The sequence below is a fragment of the Gallus gallus genome, chromosome 1 (assembly GCF_016699485.2).
Source record: "Gallus gallus isolate bGalGal1 chromosome 1, bGalGal1.mat.broiler.GRCg7b, whole genome shotgun sequence".
Classification (NCBI taxonomy): Eukaryota; Metazoa; Chordata; class Aves; order Galliformes; family Phasianidae; genus Gallus; species Gallus gallus.
In genome coordinates this window covers 49,445,870-49,466,775 of record NC_052532.1, presented here as the reverse complement: position 1 = coordinate 49,466,775, position 20,906 = coordinate 49,445,870, and the positions used below count along the sequence as shown (strand labels likewise).

Sequence of the window (20,906 nt, the reverse complement as noted above, 5' to 3'; positions counted from 1 at the left end):
ATCACCTGACCGCCCGCTCCGCCCCCCGTCCGGCCCGGCCCGGCCCCCGAGCGCGGCGGGGCGACACGGCACCCGCCCCGCTGCCCGGGGCCGGGAGCACTGCCGCGGAGGAAGGGCCGGAGGTGAGCCGGGGCGGGCCGGATCGGGGCCGTGTCCCCGTGTCCTTAGCCCTGCAGCGGGCACGGAGGGAGGGGAGGGGTCCGGGAAAGGGTCTGAACGGTGAGAAACGCTGTGCGAGGAGAGGGCTGCTGCTGTGAAGCGTTCCACAGCTGCAAGCCCATATGATGAGCTGAGCTCTGCTCGCCAAATCGCCCACAGCGGCCGTGCGGGCCATGCTCGATGAAAGTGCTTTCTTTTTTTCCAACTAAAACCAAAGCGAACCCACAGGAGCCAAGAAGAGTTGCAGAATCAACCTGTGGGACTGACCGTGTTCGTGTCGCAGGAGAAAACCGGCACTCAGCCGCGTCTGCAGGCAGTGCGAGGTCCTGAGCTGGGGCTGGGCTCGGCATTGGAGCCCACGCAAGTGTCCCGGGCTTTGCTCTTCACAAATATTTAGCAGTGGGAGCCATGCAGCTCTTTGCTCTTACGGTCCTTGTGCAGCTCCTTGCTCTTGTTCTGCTGTTTGATGACTCTCCCGCGCCTTTCCTTGTGACAGGTATGGAGCTCTGTGCAGTGGAGCTCCAGAGGCACTCACCAAGAAAGCAGCCGGCCCAAGGAAGATGTCGAGGGGCCACAGCCTGAGCCACCATGGCTTAGGGCAGTGCTGGCTGCAGTGCTGGGTGACAGCAGTGCTGTGGGATGGCCGGTGAGGCTGCACAGTCCTGAGCGTAGATGTGGAGAGGATGCTCAAACAAGTCCCAGAGCATCTGAAAATGCCCTCTTCCCTGTGTCCTACAACGGAGGAGAAAGCAAGATGAACGCTCGCTGTTTCTTCAATGTGCTCCATAAAAAACCTGCAAAGTAGGTCGCTGGCAGAGGAAGAAACAAAGCAGCATCGCTGGAGGAGGCAGTGCTGTAGTGGTGGGCCTGGAGGTTATCCCCGCAGCTGCTGTACCTGTCGGATGGACAACACACAGCGCTGAGCTGACGGCTCCTCTGTGGCCATGAAGCTGAATGAGCGGAGCGTGGCCCACTACGCCACCTGTGACTCTCCCACTGACCACGCCGGCTTCCTCCGCAAGCGTGTGGAGCGGCACCACCACCATGGCCACCACGGCACCTCCTACCAGCGCCGATGGTTTGTCCTCAAGGGCAACCTCCTCTTCTACTTTGAGGAGCGGGAGAGCCGGGAGCCCGTGGGGCTGGTGGTGCTGGAGGGCTGCACCGTGGAGCTCTGCGAGGCTGCCGAGGAATTCGCCTTTGCCATCCGCTTTGACGATGCTGGCGCCAAGGCCTACGTGCTGGTGGCTGACGGGCAAGCTGCCATGGAGGCCTGGGTGAAGGCGCTCTCACGGGCCAGCTTCGACTACATGCGGCTGGTGGTGCGGGAGCTGGAGAAGCAGCTGGAGGAGGCCTGCACCAGCTTGGCTGCATGCCGCAAGTCACCACGGAAGTCCTCCTCAGGCAGGAGACGTCACCTCTCCAACCCTGCCCTGCCGCCTGTCCAGGAGAAACAGCATGTCCTGGAGAATGGGTACTCCACGTGGGGCAGCGACCCTGACCGCGATGGGGGGCACACAAAGCCCCCACCCCTGCCTCCACGCCGACGCTCAGCCGCAGGGTCCTCAGCGCCCGCCTTGCAGGAGAGCCCGGTGTCACCAGAGACAACCTGCTTTGCCAAGCTGCACCACTGGTACGGGCAGGAGATCGCGGCGCTGAGGCAGGAGTGGCAGGAGAGGCAGAAGAGGGGACACCCATGAGGTGGGGACATAGAGCCAGAGCAGAGTGAGGCACGCTGCTTGCCCCTTCCCTCACCTGCTGCCTCCATGCAGGAGGGCCTTTGTGCTCCCTTGGACTCAAGTGTACCAACGGGCCTCATCCTCTTTCCATGGATATGGCCGGGCTCAGTGCCCTGCTGTCCTTACATGGTTGATACTCTGGGCGTTTCATCATCCACTTTGGTTTTGTTTCTCAGTGTGGAAGTTTGCACAGGTCAGCATTTATTATTGTCTGTGATGTTGCGCTGAAGCCCTTCTGCTTTACTCTTTGGCTGCAGAAAAGATTGACTCTTGTGAAATGCCTCCAATGGGCTGCCTGGCCTCAGGTGCCTCAGGGCACCTACAGCTTTATGCCTGGTTAGCTGCACATGAGCTTTAGGAGGACAAAGATGCCATGGCTTTGGCTGGCCCAGGAGCCGTGGCTTATCATGACGAGTGCCCATTTGATCTGACTGTGCTGCCGGCACAGGCTGCCCTTCCTGGGGCTTCTGGTTGGGTGCCAGAGCTCTGCAGAGTTCCATGAGCAGCCTTCCCAGCAGGGTGGGGAACAGGGCAGTGTACCGAGCCATAGCACAGCTGTGTTTGCAAACATCATTTTTTTAACTTTCAGCTGCCCTAATGCCTTACCCCTGCTGTGTTCTATCCTAGGAGTGTCCATAAGCAAGGCTTATGGGGAGGGCAGAAGGAAAGTTGGGCTTTGATCTGAATAACGGCAAGGATCACAAGCTCCTTGACTTTCAGTACCCAGCTGTAGCCAAGCCTGTGCATTCCTCTGGCTCGAGTCTTCCCTGTTAAAAAAGAGGAATGCTAAAGGCTGTCTGCCTTCATGGGGTGAATTTATCAGCTTCTGCACAGACCACAGAAAGTGCCATATAGGGCTCTGGCAGCTAGTCAGATGCAGGAGAGAGAGTGCAGAGCTGCACTCATGTGAGGCCTTTTTTGATGTGATCATGATGATGTGTTTGAGGCACTGTGGGGAAGATGGGCAGAGCCACAGAGTTGGGAGGAGAGGAAGGACATCAGTACGCGCCTGAGGAGTGACTGGCCCTAGGAACACCAGAGGCAAAGGAGTGAGTTAATGTGGCTTCCCAGCCCCATGTGCCAGCAGTGTTTGTACTTGCCTTGCTCTAAGAGCCATATCACCTCCTACCAAAGCCAGATCTTGTCCTGCTGGGGCTTCCCTCCAGCTCTCTGTCAGAATCATTGGGCTGACTGCAGGAGCACATCCCGTATGCTTACCTGCTAGGTCAGAGCCCTTAACCAAAGGCCAACGGTACATTACACAGTGCTGAGTGCAGTAGCCCAAGGACTAGAATCCTCTGTAGTGGGTGCTTATAAATATCTTTCCTCATCTTCTTGGCAAGGGCTGCTTTTCAAATCAGAAAAATGCACAAAACAGCTTTGTGTTTCCTTTCTTCTCTAACAGCATTAAGTCTGTTTTTATTGCCCTGCTCTGTTAAGGAAGCAGCAGGCTGTGCCATAGCATGACATGGGTACCCATTTACCTTTCTGGAGGTGAATGTGCTCAGCTTTACACTCTGCTATAACCGCTAGAGGTGGTCAGAGACAAAAATCAAATGGCTTCCATTAACTTTTGGTGCTTTTGAAAATCTCTCTAGTAGTTTTGGATGACAATCTTCCTGCCTAGCCATGGTGTGTTAGCATAAATCAGACCTTAAATCAGGTCTGACTTTGGGCAGTGGGAATGTAACCTCTACATACAAATGGTGCAATCCAATAATCTCTAGTTCATGTCTGCATTTTTCCATAGCAGAGAACTTAAAGGCTGGGAGGATTTTGTTTGCTTTTTAAGAGAAAACAGTAATGAGAGAACAGGAGCAGGAGGGCCAGGAGTGGGTCTGTGGCCCATCAGGAGTCATTGGGATTCCCAACAGTAGCATCAGGAAAGGTGCTACCTCCCCATTGTGGGATTGTAGGGCTGGGTCAGATGTGTCAGACTCTTTCTTCTTATTTAATGCAATACAGAGAGAATCTTCCTGATGTCTCAGACTCACATAAGACAGTTTGATGGCAAAGATTTACCTTCCAAAATAAATCAAAATGTACTGAGACTCAAGAATCAGGAGAGACTTGAAGGAGAAAAAACAAAGCCAGTTCAGTAAGAACTGGACCCGAAACAGCATTATTCATATATGGGCAGTTTCACTTTTTAAAGAAGCTTATTTTATTTTTATGAGCCAGGATTGTGCCAGTAACACTCCTAAGGAGCTTATATTTAATGCCTAATCTGCCCCGTTCAAACCAGACAACATCCACACCACCTGGCTTTGCTTTAGCAAATATTCCAGCTAAATCCTAAATCCTGCAAATGAGGAGACAGGTTCTTCTTCCTGTCTGACTGCATTTGGAGTAACACTGTGTTTTATTCTGCAGCACTGAGAAGAAAATGGCAGAATCATGCCAGGTATCTGTGGGCAGCCCAACAGCCTTTGTTAGGGCTCATCCAGAAGTGCTGTGGGACTTCAGGTGCACTCGATCAAGGCTACCTCTCAGCCTCATTGCAGAGCAGGGACGGCTCTTTTGGAGCTAAAAAGAGCTTCCCACCTTCTCTTATTACTTTTTTTTTAATAGAAAATGTGCGGCCAGAAGGATCCTTAGCAAAGGGAGACAGAGTGTTTTAAAGCTGAAAGGCTGCTCGTCTTGTAGTCCTGAAGGGATTGTGAAGGGTTTTCCTTAAAGTGATATTGCAAAAGTGATGGGAAAAAAATGCTTGAGTCTGAATGGTTTAATTTAAAGTAATTTGAAGACCAAAAGCAGGAGCGAGGTTGTGAATCTGACACAGCTTTGGTATGCTTTGCCAGTAAGGGAGCCCAACCTGTCAAACAAAACATGGATGCAATCCTTGCAGCTTTCTGGGGACAGGATTTCAGCTCAGGCCCACAACATATCACTGTGTGCACATTTATGCTTCATACAACAGCCACTGTGATGCTTTCTCTTTGCTCTGAAGTCATGCCCCAGAGGTAAGGCCGACCCGGTCTCCCATTGACCACCAGCAGCCAACTAATAGGCTTTGCGGTTTGGGATGGCCAAACACTTTGTGGTACCACAGTCACTGTGTTTGTAGAAAGGGGCTGGAACCCCGTGCTGATAGGCGCCGGGGTCCCTGTGGTGGGCCAGTGTCACCTCGCAGCCCACAGGTAACACTACAGGTGGTTTGCGAACACCCCTCTCTTGAGGTGCTTCTATTTTAACTATAGACCGTGTTGTTCTTTCTAAGGGGCAAGTTTGCGCGAGCCTTTTTTTACCTGCAGAACTTGTGTGTGTTATTATACATTTCAGTTACTGTTTGTATTTTATGCTATCTGGCTGAATAAACAATTTAGTATTCGTAATTCCGTGTCACCACGATAACTCCCACACCCGCAGGCACAACCGGGCGTTCCCTCACAACTGAGGGCTGAGCGGGAAAGTCGCTGCCACGCGTGCGCGGCACCGCCTCCCAGCCTCCGCTCGAATCTCGCGAGAGCCGCGAGACCCGGCCCGGCCCTGACAGCGAGGGACGATGGCAGCGGTGGGCGGGCGGCTTCTGGTGGCGGGCGCGGGGCGGGCGCGGGGCGGAGGGCTGCGCCAGGCCCCGGCCGCGTCTCTGGTGCCGTCCCGGAGCGCCACGGTCACCCGCAGCGGCGCCATTTTGCCTAAGCCGGTTAAGGTGAGCGAGGGGGCGAGAGCGGCGGGGACGTCGTAGATCCAGCGGTGGCCAATCAGGGCGGGAGCTCCCGTTATGGGCGGGGGCAGAGGGGTTGAGTGGCAGCTGTGAGGCCAATGAGCGGCGCGGCTTTGGGCGGGGTGGGGCCGGGAGCGGCGTCCCAGACCCTCCGCCCCGGCCGGTACTGGGGAGGTGAGGTCGTGGTGCTGATCGCTGCTGGGCCCTTCGCGGTGGGGTGGAACGCCGCTGCCCCCTGCTGGGCCTTCCTTCCCGCGGCTGAGCCTGGCCCGGAGCTCCCACAGGGGTGCAAAAGTTAATCCACAGTGACACAGGCTGAAAAAATGCATCATTTCTCGGTTGGATCCTTGTAGACGCCCTTTGGCCTCCTGAGAGTGTTCAGCGTTGTGATCCCGTTCCTGTACGTCGGGACGCAGATCAGTAAGAACTTCGCAGCCCTGCTGGAAGAACACGACATCTTTGTCCCAGAGGATGACGACGACGATGACTAAAGGGTACGGAATGGCATGACCATCTCCGGCAGCGCCACCATGGGTGCTTCTGTTGGCCATGGTGCTGGGACACAGCCCCATAGGAAGTGCAGGCAGCAGCTGCTCTGCGTGAACCAACAGCTGTGGTTAAAGATGAGGACATGTGCAGCTGTGCTGCCTCTGGCTATGAGCATTTTGGTTCTTCTGTAGGCGAGAAGGCCGGGTGTACACACTTTCCTTCATTTGATGTGATTCCATCTGGTTTGTCCGTTTGTGTAAGATTTTAGTTTGGGTGTTCTTTCTTTATATCCAGCAGTGTTGTTTTGTGGTTGTGTGTGCAGCTAAAAACAAGTTTGCAGAGATCTCAGTGGCTCCTTAGAAACTTGTTCTTTGCAAACTGCCACCTTGTCTGTGGGAAGAGTATGGCTGCAGATTGGTACGGCATATATCTGAAGAGTAATGTCTTTTTACTCTGTTTGCAGAACTGTAATTGGAAGAACAGAAGGGAGGAAACCATGGACAGACATAGTGCCAGCATCTGCCATCTATGTTTTGTCCTTCCTCAAGGGGACGGGTGGGCATTACATCCCCTTTGCCAGTGAATGTCCTGCACTTGTATGTATAAGAAAAATCCATAGATCAGGGTTGAAATAAGTGCTTCATAAGCTCTGCATCCTTGCACATACACACTCCAACCTCATAAAGATCTGCGTGGGATTCCTTATATTAGCGGTATGGGAAACACTTAATTAAAGAACAAGACATATGAGGGGTTTTTTGTGTGTTTTTATAGATTATTGGCTATGACCTAGAACTTCCATCTTAACCTTTCTACCTCCACAAGTCTGTCCCAGTGAGGAGTGTCTCTTCATATTTATTCCCTCTTTGGAGTCCTTTCTGTAATTCAGCACTAGTTTATGGTTTATAACAGAAATCCTAAGGAAAGCAGGAGCCCCAAAGCACAGCCTTGTTAAAAGATCAGAGTGCATACTGTCAAAAGCACTGCTGTTGAGACAACGTGCAACATAGCACTATGCAGGTATGTCTGATAAACTGCATTGTTGAATTCGGTACAGCATTATCAGTGCAGTTACAGTTTTGAGTAGGTTTGGTAACGTAAAAGGTTAAGAACATGAGCAGCAAACTAAGCTAATGTGTTTTATAGCATTTAATATATGGAAGGTGAAAAGGAATGCTCTCTGGCTCCAAGTTCCCTGTAATGTCAAGATAGTTCATTACTTCCGTCTTAGTCCTAATATGTTTGTTTTCTTAACTGTCTGTAAAGCTCAACCCCCCTTTTCTTAAGCGTTTGCTACTGCAATTAAATCATCACACAAGACTTAAAGGCTTCTCTGTTGCTAGTCTGATGTGACTGAAGATACAAGTTGCATACCAGCTGTTTTTTCAAACACCTTGAAAGTTCAAAGTCAAGTGATTTCATTTTTTAAACTCAGCACTTGTAATTTGGCCGTGTTCTTTTTTATTTGCTGTTTAACTTGCTATCTCAGACAGTGACAAAAGGGAGGGGCCTGCAATCTGAGTAACCCCAACAGCTGTGGCTGAAGGCAGCCGGCAGGGCCTTGAGTCATTCAGTATCTGAGCTGTCCTCTCTTCCCCCAGACTCAGTTCATGTGATCTTGGGAGCCAATCGTGCCTGTCTTCTATACTGCCAAACTCCTCGTTGCTCCATTTTCCTGCTGTCTCTCCTGCCCCTTCCTGGCTCTACTTCTTCTGCCCCACGTAACTAAATTTTACAGTGGGGAAATGGAGTCTACTGATCTTGTTAGGGTACAGAGGGCTTTACTGGCCTATTGGATTTCAAGACATTCTCTGCTAGGAAGTAAACAGAGACCAGTGTCATACACAAGGTCACCAAAGGCACAGCATGAATATGCGCAGGTCTCAAGCACAATACTTTAACAGCTACAATGGCTCTCTGAAGGCCTCCTCTTGTCTGCTCTCTTCTAAGGAGCTGCCGCCTCCACAGAGGGCTGCAGGCTGAGGTCCACAACTGGGCTGCTGTGGTTATTCAGATACTCCAGGACAAAATCCACTCACTGGAAATACACATTCCTTGATACCAGGAATCAGCTTTCCATAGATATCATAACTGCTTGCATACATACCAGATTCAGATTTATTCAATAGGCTCCTAGGCTGCTATGCAATCTGTCTGTACAGGTTTTTTTTTTTTGTATTATGTAGAACTTTATTTGTAATACAAGACAGGAGGACACAGAATCTGTTTCACGGATCGTGGCCTTCATAGAATTTGGACAGAAAGTCTTTAGGTCGTGGGGTTTCCGTCTCATGAAAATACCTCATGACGTGAGTCCTCTGCTTCCAAACATTTATGGTTTCTTGGAGATCCATTTTCCCCTGTGCAGAGACAAAAGAATTTTAGGCTGATTCTCAGGTGTAGCTCAATTCTAATATATATATATATACAGCACTACATAATGTAGTGAAATGCACTTAGGAAAACCCTTTAAATAGCTGCATCCACAATTATGTTCTCCTAGTGAGGATGATGCCCAGCTGTTTTTGGTGCTATGCCATGACAGGACAAGGGCAACAGGCACAAACTGGAACACAGGAAGCTCCATACGGACACGAGGAAGAACTTCACTGTGACAATGACACAGTATTAGAACAAGCTGCCCAGAGAGGTTGTAGAGATTCTCCAGAGGTATTCAAGATGTGCCTCTATGCTTTCCTGTGTGACCTACTGTAGGAGCCTGCTCTAGCAGGGGCATGGGCTTGATGATCTCCAGAGGTCCCTACAGCCCTGAATATTGTGTGATCTTTTGAGTGTCTTTAAGTTTCACCCACCGTATCATCCAGGACTGTGTTTGCATGCTTTATTATTAATCATTTCAAGACAGGGTAGCTGTCTGAAAATGCAGGAAATCCGACAGATGGGCACAGCGATTCTTAGCTGAAAGGTTTTCCATGCATTACAACAGCAAAGACCTCTTATTGCCACGGAGGCCTCTTTCAGAGCCTTACACTTGGTGCACGGTCAACCTTTTGAACCAGACAGGCTGCATGCCTAGGACACAGTGGACCTGTTACTGAGCCAGGGGAAGTGCCAAACAAAACCCAAAGCCCGCCTCCCCCGCAGGCAGGGATAACTCCACTGTACCTTAATAACCAGCATGTCGATCACCCGCGGGTCCGTCACATGGGCGTTCTTCAAGAACATCTCCCGCACTTTGTCCCGGCCCTGCTTCGCCGTGATGTCCAGCTGGTACAGGTGCACTGCGGAAACAGAGCACAACACAGCCTGAGACCGTCCGCATCGCTTCTGGTTCCCACTGACAGCCGCAGCTCTCCGCGGCGCAGGGGGCCCCTCAGGGGACGCCCCGACGCCAGCAGACGGATGAGCCCGGCGGCGCTCTGCCACACCGGAGAGCGGCGGCGGCCCCGCGCCCGGATCGCTCCTCAGCCCCCAAGGGCTGCGGGGCGGCCGTTACGACCTTGAGCTCGCGGCCCTTCCTGCGCACACGCGGCCGGCGCCGAGCCCTCACCCGCGTTGGGCACCTCGCGGTACCAGGCGCGGTACAGCTCCCTCACGCGCCGCTTGGCCTCGGCCAGGTCGCGGCTGAAAATGGGCTTCACGGCCGCAGCGCCCCTGCCCGCCACCGCCATCTTGCCGCGGCCGCCCCGGCCCGCCCCGCGGCTCGCGGCAAGCCCGCCTCCGCCGCCCTGGCAACGCGCTCGCCTTCCTATTGGCCTGCCGCGCTGCCACTCCAGCGTGCCCGGCCTGACTGGCAGAGAGGAGACCAATCAGTGCGCGAGGAGAAAGGGGGAGGGGGGAGGGGCGGGGCCTAGTTTCGCCGGACGGCGCCCGTCAGCTCCTCCTGGCGGTTGGGCCCAGCGGGCGTGAGCGGCGGCTGGGGACCGGCGGGCCGGGGACAGGGGCAGAGCGGGACGGCTCTCGTAGGCCGAGGTGCGGCCTTCAGAGGTGCGCGGCGGCGTCACGGCTCGTTCCTCCTGCCCGGGCTTGGGCAGTGCTCAGCAGCGCCATCTGATCGGCTTTCGTGCCGGATGGAGCCAGGGGTTGGACTCAGTGCCTCGACGTGTGGGGACACTGTAAACTCGGCTGTTGAGCGATTCTGTCATTCGACTGACCCACTTGTTCCCTTCCGCTTCAGAAACGCCGCCAGCCGGTGGTCACCCGGCCGACGGAGTTCTGCTCTGTCACCGTGTTCGTGCATGCTCAGGAGAGCACCTCCACTCAATATACCCGAATGCAAACACGTGGCTGCTGGGCTCCTTCGGTTTAGGTCACTGAACGCTCTTAAAAAGCATGGCTGTGTGCTGGCTGCTTTGTAGAAACGTCCACCTTCAGGTCAGTGCTACTGAAGGGACCTGACAGGTAACACTGAAAGGAGCTGCGAGGAGAGGAATGGCACGTGAGTATGCAAGGTGGGTGTACAGCAGGACGGTCAGACAACCACAGAGCAGGGATGGCGGGACAGCCCTTCCAGATCGCTTTTATTTTGCAGCTGAAAAACATCAGTGTGCAGTTCCACTGAAGCTGAAATCTTAACAGTAGTATAGGTAGTCATATACATAATGTAGCTTTCGTAGGTCCCAAAATTAGTATGAGAAAGAAATGTATGCATGCAAGCACTGTTTCAGAGGCTTCTTTGTTGCGATTATGCATTCGTGCTATATTTTCTACCAGCATGAACAACAGCATTAACACCTTGCAAAACCACTGGTCAGCAACGTTGCAGGAAGAAAAAGAAAGCCACTCGTGACACCTGCAGCTCCCTCATTCGAGTGGTGTAACTGTATGAGTTTCAAACTTTCCCTGATCTTGGGTAATGCTGAAAAAAGCCATTTTGGCAAGCTAACTGGATAGGGGATAGTAATGGAAGCTCCAGAATTCCTCTTGAAATACATTTGTGGGAATTTATGTATTTCAGAAACTACCTGCTTCTGGAGCTGAAACGTCATATTGATTATTTGGGTACTCCTTGGTAGTTGCTCCTGCCGGAGTCCTAGTAGGCAGGCATTTTACTTTCTTTAGTAAATGAAGGCAATGCAGTATGTATGCAATAAACTGCAGTAAGCAGTAAACATGAAGTAATGCATGGAGTCTGTGTTTATTGCATGGTCAGGAGCACTACTCTGAAGCCATGCGTAGTCCCGGCAGGAAATGTGACTTTGTAAGTGCTTAAGCTCTCACCCTGCCCACCACCAGCACATGCCAAATCACTTGACATTCTGAGCCTTGTTTTTGCAGGAATCAAGCCAGAGCCCTCCTGGGCACCTGGAGGGCAGGCAGAGGCAGAGCACCAGGGGCAGAGAGTGGCCAGCAGGGAAGGGAGGTGCCCAGCAGCACTTTACAGTTTTTTCCAAGGTTTTTTGCTCTTAGAATCAGTACGTTATCTCTTACCATGGATACTCTTTGTGTTTCAATACGCAGGAACTCAGGACTAAAACTGAAATTAAGCTAAGCTAAGGATACTGAGCCACATCCTTACTTTAAACAGCTGGGGACATCTGCACAGACTTGGGATGTCTAGAACCTGGCATGATCTGCATAGCTCTGCAACATTTCTGACTGTTGGTGGTTTCTGAGTGAAGCTGAGCACACTTATCTTGGAACAGCTCGCAACTGGTATGGGTGTGGACTGTTTGTAAAAGCAAAGTGACTGTCCTCTCGTGGCCTGGGCTGATCTTCAGGGAACACAAAGGTGAACTTCTGCATGAGAGTGGTGAAGAAGATGAAAAGCTCCATCCTGGTCAGCTGTTCCCCCAGGCAGGCACGTCGACCTGCAAGAAGGAATGTTCATGAGAGAGGACACATAACCATGCTGAAATCACTGTGAGATGAACACCCTTTGTGTGTAGACAAAGGATGGAGCAAAACACAATCAGAAGCCTCCTTGCTCTGGATGGAGAGAAGGAAGAAAGTGAGACTGCTTTGTTAACCATGTCAAAAAGGCTGAGACTCACAGTGAATTAGTTAGATGGTGCATCACGTCTCTCAGGCACAGTCACAGAATAATTAAGGTTGAAAGGGTCCCCTGCAGGTCTTACTCCCTGCTCAAATGCAAAGATGAGGAAAAGGACAACCCTTGGACTTCTACTTCCCAGAAGGCAGACCACCACTCTTGCTGTGCACCAGACTTACAGCTAGGTCCTCCCCTTAGATTTACCTGCAGAGAAGGGCAAGAAGGCCTCTGGTCTCACAAATTGCCCATTCTCATTCAGAAAGTGTTCAGGGTAAAATTCATTTGGCTTCTTCCAGGCCGTCTCATCCTTAAGTACTGAAGTCAAGTTGGTGATGATTGTCGTCCCCTGCACTCATTCACAAGAGGAAACAACTTATGTGAGAACCACAGAATTATCTTAGCATGACAGATAAGTGCTGGTCCCTCTTCAGTCAGTCTCTCCCACCTAATGCAGTCATTATTAGGTGCTTCAGAATAAGGCACCAAGCTCTTCTTGATCTTACTGAAAACAGAGGTGAAGCAGTCGCACTTTTCCAGTAACACATGCTGCCTGCCTATGCTCACACAGCGTTGGTAATTTTGTATTCTTACAAAGGCTGCTCCATGCAAATGCCAATTTCATGGTTACAGAGTGCAAACAGCCTCTGCTTCTTAGATCCCCCTGGACTTATTTTATAGCTGGAAAGAAAAAGCTAACAGACTTCAAAGCCCAACCTTTGCATGGGATATGGAAAACCTCAAAGCTTATATTTTAAACTTCAGGGAATCATTGCATGACTTAAAAAACATCTCAGGCCTGCATTACAGCCAGCACTGCCAGGGGAGAGAGCTCCTGAGATGCCTCTGCAGTTGATTCCGGCATAAGCAGTGTATACCAGAGTGCAAGTGGGACCATCTGTGTAATCTTAGTATTTCAAAATTCCTGCTTCAGTGTTCACCACGACTGTGCTTTGAGGCAGGAGGGACAAAGCTGCAGAGTTGTGTGGGGTCACACCAGGCCTGGACTCTTCCTGGAGCAATGTTGCTGCATTGGCTGTCCTGGCACACTCACTTTGGGAATGAAGAAACCTTGAAGCTCAGTGTCCCGGTATGTCATGTGAGGTAGTCCCATAGGAACAACGTCCCCAAAGCGTTGTACTTCATGGATGACGGCATTGGTGTAGGGCATGTTCACTTGGTCTGCCATGGTGGGCGGTCGGTTTCTTCCAATCACCTTATCAATCTCTTTGTGGACTTTACCTAGAAGCAGCACAGCTTAGGAATTAGAGCTTCCGTAGATAATCAGAAGGGGCTGATACAAGGTATGGGAAAGCTGTCAGCATGAGCTCAGCAGGCACTGGGCAAGAGCAAGACAAGCAATTATAGAAAGGGGCAGAAACTATGGGAATACACTTTTTCAGTTGCTCAGAAGGATCTCTATAATTTTGGCTGTGCACAGCGCCTTTAATAAAATTCATTTGACATGCTGCCTTACCCCTCCTCAATGTGACTGAAAGTGTACTTGTGCATGTAGCATTTGAGAATTAAAACAGTTTAGGGTGTGTTCCAAATACAGGAAGGAGGGCACCATGGCCACTGAAAGTCCCCCAGCAGCCTTCATTGCGTGGGAACCTGAACATGGCCTTCCAACTCCAGTCTTTTCATCAGATTCCCCACAGCTCTTACTAAGCTGTGCCAGAACAGCTGTGTTTGGGGAAGCGTTTCACCTGGTTTCTCCCAGACCAACAATTCCCAAAGCTGTTTCTTATTGCAGAAAGCCCAAAATACGGAGAGATGTGCAGTGTCCTTGCCATGAAATGAGTGTTCAGAGGAGCATACCACACCTGTACTTGTCCTCTCACTTACTTTGTATTTCTGGGTACAAAAGCATGAACAGGAACGCCCATCGGAGGGTGGTGGCGGTGGTCTCAGAACCAGCTACAAGTAAGTCTGCGGTCACCAGAGTAAGGTTGCTTTTATTGAAACCATTCTCTTCAGCCTCCTTACCCTGCGGAGAGCAAACAAGTGTGTGACAGGAGCAAAGACGCTTTCTTGAGTGAGAAGACTTTCTTTCAGAGAAATACTGAGAAGCAGTAGATCCATTTTTGCCGACCAGGAAGTTCATTGGCAGAGTAGAGTACAACACAAGCTGTGGTCTGTGTATGACTGATGTGCTTAAATCATGCCGTTACCACTATACTCCTGTATGCCAGTGTGAAAGGTGAAAGTTACACCTGCTTTCATAGTGAATGCCTTATGCTCTCAACTCAGCAGGCCACTGCCACATACTGTGACATCCTCCCCCAGAGGAGGTGCAACTCTGCTACACAGACTGAACAGATCTGAAAACCCACACAGCAGCGAGGAGGCCGCACTGATGTGGCAAATTCAAATCAGCAGTATTTTGAGGGGGCTATCTATCTATGCATTACAGATTCTCACTGTTTTGCCCTGGTATTTTGTTGCAATTGTGGGGGGGGAAAAAAAAAAAGGTCTCAGGGTATCATTGCTACCTATTACATCTGCGACACCAATCTCCGCAAAACTGGTCTCTCATCCAAATGCTATTTGAGCTCAGATTTGAGCTAGCATATGAGATCTGACAAGCTCTCTGTATGAGTTCATCTGCTTGTCTTTTCTAATCCCTTTTATACTTTTCTTTCCTAGGGACTAGTGTCTGCTAACTTATTCTGCATATTTTGATGCTGTCTTACTATGGATAGCAGTTAATGAGGTACCTCTGACTCAGCTTTGATTCAAACAAAAAATCTCTGGCAAGGAAGCAGAGGGACTGGCCTGACCAAAGTTAGCACCAGCAGAGGGATTTTTCAGTCTGGCTTTTTAGGGGACCTTAGGTAAGCAGCAGAGAGATGTGACAAGAGGGGATGTGGTCAGGCTCAGATCCACCCCTTAAAGGCCTGCAAAGTGATGTAGGCTGAAAAGAGAGCTGCCAGACACTGAGAGGAAAAAGGGTGGAAGATGGGGATGGGAACAGTGGATTATATGATCTCTGAGGATAATCAAGGAGGGCACAGCATGAAGATCTGAACACCTCATTTCTAAAGTATGACATGGAATGAAGAGGTAGGAAATTCATAACAGTCTTTATAGAACTTTATAAGCGAAGCCAGCTTCTATCAACAAGTTTAAAGAAGTAGAGGAACTGCCCCAGGACTCTGAGGTTCTGCTGTTCTCTCCCTACCTTTGCCATTTCCTTTAAAAATGCATCAGTGAAGTCTCGGATGTAAGCAGGGTTCCAGGTCTCCTTGTGCTTATCTATGAGCATTTGTGTGAAGTCTACGTATGCCTTTTGGCACGGAAAGATCTTCTGTGGCAGTCCAGGGATGCGCAACAAAACAGGTGCCACATTAAGAAGCTGGTAGGCAAGAACCATACAGAAAGAGACAAAGTATTATGTGATGCAAAAATTAAAATAATGGAAACACAGTGCTCTCAAGTGAAGAGGGCAGTGTCTCACAGAACAGAATATGCTTCTGTATTACCTGAGGCAGGAATCCAGCTTCTTCATTTAGAGAGTTTTCAAACAAAGTTAACAGCTTCTTGAATGTCTTGTCTCCATAGTCGAAACGCTCTCCATAGGTAATGGTGCAGATCACATTGCAGACTGCATTATTTACAAGAAAACGTGGATCAAAAGGATGACCTAAAAATGGAAATGGATATCAAGAAAAGAGGCTAAGCAACATCGCGTTGTGGTGCTGCAGCTTCCAGCAACAAGAATATGCACATACCTCTTTGTTGCTTTCAAGAGAAAAAGCCCCCAAAGTGCTGAAATTAGAAATACTTCATAGTAGGAATAGAACATCTTCTCATCTCCTACTATGGTTCAACTGGTCATTGTTTAAAGAAGAAAAGTCCCCAAGAAAATCTGACTTACAGGGTTGTTTTGTCACATGACAGCACTTCTTCTTGTGTCTAATGATAGTTGATGCGGTGTGAAAGCTGTCAGATTCATTTTGCCATATATGATGATAGTGATTTCATGGAATCATAGAATGGTTTGGGTAGGAAATTACCTCAAAGCCCACTGAGTCCCAACTCCAGCTGTTACGAGGGCTGCCACCCACCACTTGGGCTGCCCAGGGCCCCATCCACTTTGGCCTTGAGTGCCTCCAGAGACACAGCTTCTCCGGGCAGCCTGTTTCAGTGCCTCACTACTCTCTGAGTAAAGAATTTCCTCCTCTCCCCTCTTTCATTTTAAAACTGTTCCCCATGTCGTTTCGCCATCAAATCATGTTAAAAATCAATCTCCTTCCTGATTGTAAGTTCCCCTCAAATACTGGTATGCTGCAATGAGGTATTCCTGAAGCCTTCTCCTCTGTGGGCTGAACAAGCCCAGCTCCCTCAGCCTGTCTTTGTAGGAGCGGTGCTCCAGCCCTGTGAACATCCTCATGGCCTCTTCTGGATCTGCTCCAACATCTCTGTCTTGTGCTGGGAGCCCCAGCCCTGTATGCAGTATTCCAGATGGGGCCACACGAGGGCAGAGTAGAGGGAGACAACAAGTGGATCCACCATGTTCCACCCTGTTACAACTAACTTCATACAGCTAATAGTTACCCAGTCCTGGAAATAATTATATTTTACCTCTGCTTATTTCTATATATTTCCTGTTTCAAATTGTTTAGCCTTACAGTAGCCCCAGTGTATAAGGTGGAAGTGGCTTTACAGCAGAACAGGTTCAGTAACCATTATTTTGATGGACTTGAAACACAGCATGCAAACAGGAGAAGCTGTATCACTCTGTTGCCTTTTTCTGTTTGATTGTTTGGGTTTTTTATCAAAACATTTCCTCCATCCTGCTGCATGTGACAAACCTCCTTCAGAACTGATTGCAGAGCACAAAAATCCTGCTTCCTCAGTCACTCGCTCTTCCAAGGACTTCTTTCCCATCCCAAAATTCCTCAGGGTAGTGAGCGTGAATTTCCTTAGCTCTTTCCAGAGATGTCCATATCTTGCCAAAACAAGCCCTGGAAATAAGAGTGATCAAGAAACATCAGGAGCTCTGAGGTGTACACCAAGTAGGGTTTGCTAGAAAAGAATTAATGTGAGTTTGGAGGTTCACATTCATGGAAAGAGACAGAAAAGGGTAAGACTGTGTATGGCTTGTTCCTAACAGCCATTCTAAGAACTTAGTACTGCGCCTTCTAATGCAGGTAAGCACCTAGCAAAGGTGGAAAAGGGGGGACTGAAGGAGAGCATAGGAAGGAAACATTCCTCCAGATTATTCAGCACTGTGTCCTGAGCTTGTACAAACTGGGCAGCAGCTTGTGCAGAGGATCTGATGGGGAGGGATGCTTTGTTTTCTTGGAAGAAAGTTGCCATCTTTTTGTAATGACAAGGACATGCTCATTGGGTGGCAATGGGCACTGGGCAGAGAGAACTACCAGCTCTCACCCTGGCAAGCAAGTTGTACCACTGATTGTGTTCTCACACTGCTGAAGAGGTGTGTGCTAGTGCCTGGAGCTGTACTACAGCTACTTACTGGAGCTGGTAGATCACCTGATTCTGTGACCACAGAAGAGTGGCAGATGTACAAGGATATTGGCTACAGGGACATGAGAAGCTGGCTTTACATCACGAAAATCTTCCGTCTACTCATTATCTACCCAGTCCTCCTTGAGCTAGTGTCTGCAGGAAATGTACCTTTGCGAAGGACTTGCCTTCAGATTTATGTCCATAGCCCAGATGTTCATATACTGGCATGTATGGCCGGTCAGCAAAGTCCTCTGATTTGTTGACCAGGGCTTCCTTCACAGTTTTGTACCCATTCAGCACTACCACATTGGTCCAGCAGTTCTGGAGACTGAAAATGTTTCCAAACTTCTTGCGAAACTACCCAGATAAAAACAAACAAACAAACAAAAAAACATGGCCCTGAAAACACGCAATAGTACAGGAACGTAATGTCAAAAACATATCCCTGTATCTTTCCTTAGGACCTGACTGTTCAGTGGTTTGTACTGTTTTATTAGAACTTCCAGCTGACCTTTGACCATTGATTGTCTCTGCAGTGCAACAGCTCGGAGCAGTGTCATCCCCTATGTGAAGCAGGAAGCAATGCACTGCAGCTGGCAAGATTTAATATACAACTATTCTGATGAAACTTGTCCAGAGCATTGTGTGGCTATTTTGGATTTTGTCTGACAACACTAGGTCAAGAACCAGTATAGAGATTTTCAAAGACTGCACACTCTGGAACACATTGTTTCCCGATACTTGTAATTTCATTTGAAAACCTAAGCAATTTTTGAGGTAGTTTTAATTTCTGCTAGACAGAAATACTGATAATAAAGTGGTATGTAATTTCTTTTTCTACCCAAAGCCCAATTTCCAGAAGCATGCTTGGAAAAGGTAGCTCCACACTGGAGTTCCAGGTCAGCTTTCTCCCCAGGGGGAACGTACTCTCCTAGGAAGACTGCTAACTGGCATACATCCTACCTCTCTGATGATCTGTAAAAGACATGTTACTGACAAAACGGTGATTGCATAGATGAGTTTATCAGCTGTATGTTCTTTGTCTTTGTTGTCTTTTGTCTTTGTATTCTTTCCTTCCTTTCTTCATTTTGTTCTTTCCCTCTCTCTCCCTATGTGTTTTTCACTGTCTTTTTCTTTCCTTGCTGTGCCTTGCTTTTCTCCTTGCATTTCTTCCCCTCTCTTCCCCTCTTTCCCTCTTCCCTCCTTTCCTTCCCCCTTTACTCCCTTCTCTCCTTTTTTCTCTCTCTCTCCCCCTTCCCCCATTTCTTCCTATCTCCCTCTTCCCATCCATCTGCCCCTTTCCCCTCTTCATCCTTTTTTTTTTTTTTTTTTTTTTTTTGCTATGGGATTTGAAAGGGGATTAGTACTTCAGTGACACTAGAAATACATCATTAAAATCAATTAGTGGTCAAGTAACCAGCAATCAGTGCAGTGAGAATGGCCCTGATTTGATAGGATTTGAAAATGGTAATCTTTTGGACACTATGCAGGTTAACAGTGCAAATGCTATATTTAGTTTTTCCATTTGGCAGGTTTTGGACAGACAGCTAAAAAGTTTTGTCTTAGAGAAGGGGCCTTTAGATTTTGCACACTCAAGGAAAAGCCCATGGCTGATCTGCTGCAAGCTGTGCTGTGCTTTTCCTTTGAAAAGAGATAATGCCTGACTTTGAATAGGATTGCTACAGGCATTTTGGGCACCACTGCTGGGGCAAATCCTGCAAGCTGTCTTTAACAGAAACTGCAACATGGCTGTAGGCATGCTGGATAACTCACAGAGCAGTCTGCCATTCCTGTAACACTTCCCCAGCCCTCAGACTGCTATACGTGTTGGCAGGGTCCACTACTCACCTTCTCGAAGGAGAGATGCGGGTTGTAGTAATTAACGTATGGCATGGTCCCAACAAACGGCAGTGGCATTGGGCCTGGGGGGTAACGGCTCCACTTCTTTCTGCGCTTCATGAAATCAACAAGTATGGTAAAGACAGTAAGAAAAACTCCCAGTACAGAGATGTTGCTCCAAGATGACAGCCACAGGAGCAGTGTCATTTTGTAGTTTGTCTACTCCTTGGTCTTCCTGTTTTGACTCAGCACTGTTTCTGTCCTTCGCTTCTGCCTCCTTTCTCCTGCTCCCCTCCCCGGGCAGCTGCCCTCTTTCTCTTGCTTCCTCCTCTTCCTCACGTCTTCTTTTTCTGCCTCCTGCTCCCCTCTCCCTGTTGTTGCTGACTTTTAAACATGGAATTTGGCATGGATCCAGAGCTCCTCCTCCTTTCAGCTCAGCGTTGGGGGAGTGGTGATGAGGGCCAATCCTTTTCCTCCTCCACCTCTTTGCCAAATTCGGATCTGAGACCTCCTTGTCCCTGCCACCATGGCAACAGAGGCAGCTGTGCTGTCTTTGGGTAGGACTGGATGATGGCCAGGTGCTTGCCTGCCCTGTTCCACAGCCAAGGTGGGATTGCAGTGCACAAAGCAGTCCAGTCCTGCTGCATACACATGGGAGGTTTTGAAAGATTTTAAGTCTGTTGTCTTACTGTTCATACAGACAAGTCAGGGGAAATGCACAACCTAAACATGGGCTGTTCAGATTTCTGCAGGGCTGAGAATTTATTCCACTGGAACTTCTGAAAGCTTTGGTTAGGTCACACCTTTCCTTATAGAAAGCACTTACTTCACAGAAGTAACCTTAATACAGTGGCCTGAGACTTTAAAAATCACTTACAGCTCTGGGAATAGCAATCTTTGTTCAACCCTTTATGTCAGTCGGTGCAATGACCTTGATTTTTGTAGAACACATCTCAATTACTGGGGAGAAAGCACATGCTTACAAGCAGCCTTGCATTTCCAGCCTTTGGGACAGCAGTAATCAAAACACAATTATGGAGATAGCCTGTGTATTTCCTAACACAGCACAGCGCTGTGCTCTTGGCATCACTGCTATTAGAGATCAATAAAGCTATCTATTATGGCAGTTATCTCTGGCTAAAAAGAAGCAAGAAACCCATCACTCTTTGATTCGCGGTCTCAACATGATCAGAGAAAGGCTCCTGATGGAGCAATTCCTTCAACAGTGTTGGAGAGCTCACAAAGTGATATACCTGCAAAGACTCTGCAGTGGTCACTGGTATGCAGTCAGGGCCTCAAAGTGCCTGTTCCTCAAAGAGTATCCTATACAGAGTCTGTACAGCATGACCAGGGAAACTCCAGCACGTCCCTTGTGAAAGCATTGTAACTCAGCATTATCTCAGGCACCTGGGAACATAGACAGCTGTGGAACCAAACATGAGGAATTACACAACGGCACAGTTATAATTTATTTTGGATTAGAGTCGTGGCGGAATAACTCATGTGAATGAGAGTTGCTGCAGATGGACAGCGGTCCTTCAGGAAGAACAGGCTGGACAGGGTGAGCAGAGGTAGTGCTTCATGC

General features: G+C 49.2%; 4 protein-coding genes across 4 annotated transcripts; 2 read left to right on the top strand and 2 right to left on the bottom strand.

Moving 5' to 3' along the window:
- The first annotated feature begins 31 nt into the window (after positions 1-31).
- Positions 32-5,233, top strand: FAM109B (family with sequence similarity 109, member B). The gene is made up of 2 exons (XM_425472.8): positions 32-122; positions 656-5,233. The coding sequence occupies exon 2, from the start codon at positions 1,104-1,106 to the stop codon at positions 1,857-1,859; it is 756 nt and encodes a 251-aa protein (XP_425472.2). The 5' UTR covers positions 32-122; positions 656-1,103; the 3' UTR covers positions 1,860-5,233.
- A 129-nt stretch (positions 5,234-5,362) lies between these two features.
- On the top strand, positions 5,363-6,801 carry SMDT1 (single-pass membrane protein with aspartate rich tail 1). The gene is made up of 3 exons (XM_001233648.7): positions 5,363-5,550; positions 5,919-6,059; positions 6,518-6,801. The coding sequence occupies exons 1-2, from the start codon at positions 5,404-5,406 to the stop codon at positions 6,054-6,056; spliced, it is 285 nt and encodes a 94-aa protein (XP_001233649.1). The 5' UTR covers positions 5,363-5,403; the 3' UTR covers positions 6,057-6,059; positions 6,518-6,801.
- A 1,353-nt stretch (positions 6,802-8,154) lies between these two features.
- Positions 8,155-9,713, bottom strand: NDUFA6 (NADH:ubiquinone oxidoreductase subunit A6). Its single transcript, NM_001278108.2, has 3 exons — positions 9,566-9,713; positions 9,181-9,296; positions 8,155-8,414 (listed from the first exon to the last, which is right to left on the bottom strand). Exons 1-3 carry the CDS (start codon positions 9,684-9,686, stop codon positions 8,283-8,285), a joined length of 369 nt encoding a protein of 122 aa, NP_001265037.1. The 5' UTR covers positions 9,687-9,713; the 3' UTR covers positions 8,155-8,282.
- Positions 9,714-10,508: 795 nt separating this feature from the next.
- Positions 10,509-19,687, bottom strand: CYP2D6 (cytochrome P450 family 2 subfamily D member 6). Its single transcript, NM_001195557.2, has 9 exons — positions 19,331-19,687; positions 17,668-17,839; positions 16,822-16,974; positions 15,490-15,650; positions 15,189-15,362; positions 13,853-13,994; positions 13,059-13,246; positions 12,212-12,353; positions 10,509-11,825 (listed from the first exon to the last, which is right to left on the bottom strand). Exons 1-9 carry the CDS (start codon positions 19,526-19,528, stop codon positions 11,647-11,649), a joined length of 1,509 nt encoding a protein of 502 aa, NP_001182486.1. The 5' UTR covers positions 19,529-19,687; the 3' UTR covers positions 10,509-11,646.
- Between the last annotated feature and the right edge of the window lie 1,219 nt (positions 19,688-20,906).

Bases quoted from the DNA above. Each gene is read 5' to 3' on its own strand.
- FAM109B (XM_425472.8), top strand. From the start codon at position 1,104: ATGAAGCTGAATGAGCGGAGCGTGGCCCACTACGCCACCTGTGACTCT.
- SMDT1 (XM_001233648.7), top strand. From the start codon at position 5,404: ATGGCAGCGGTGGGCGGGCGGCTTCTGGTGGCGGGCGCGGGGCGGGCG. The intron at 5,551-5,918 runs GTGAGCGAGGGG...GGATCCTTGTAG, and splicing joins TTTTGCCTAAGCCGGTTAAG to ACGCCCTTTGGCCTCCTGAG.
- NDUFA6 (NM_001278108.2), bottom strand. From the start codon at position 9,686: ATGGCGGTGGCGGGCAGGGGCGCTGCGGCCGTGAAGCCCATTTTCAGC. The intron at 9,297-9,565 runs GTGAGGGCTCGG...CTGTTTCCGCAG, and splicing joins CCGCGAGGTGCCCAACGCGG to TGCACCTGTACCAGCTGGAC. The intron at 8,415-9,180 runs GTACAGTGGAGT...GTCTCTGCACAG, and splicing joins TCGACATGCTGGTTATTAAG to GGGAAAATGGATCTCCAAGA.
- CYP2D6 (NM_001195557.2), bottom strand. From the start codon at position 19,528: ATGACACTGCTCCTGTGGCTGTCATCTTGGAGCAACATCTCTGTACTG. The intron at 17,840-19,330 runs GTGAGTAGTGGA...TTATCTGGGTAG, and splicing joins CGCATCTCTCCTTCGAGAAG to TTTCGCAAGAAGTTTGGAAA. The intron at 13,247-13,852 runs GTAAGTGAGAGG...TGCTGCTTCTAG, and splicing joins TTTGTACCCAGAAATACAAA to GTAAAGTCCACAAAGAGATT.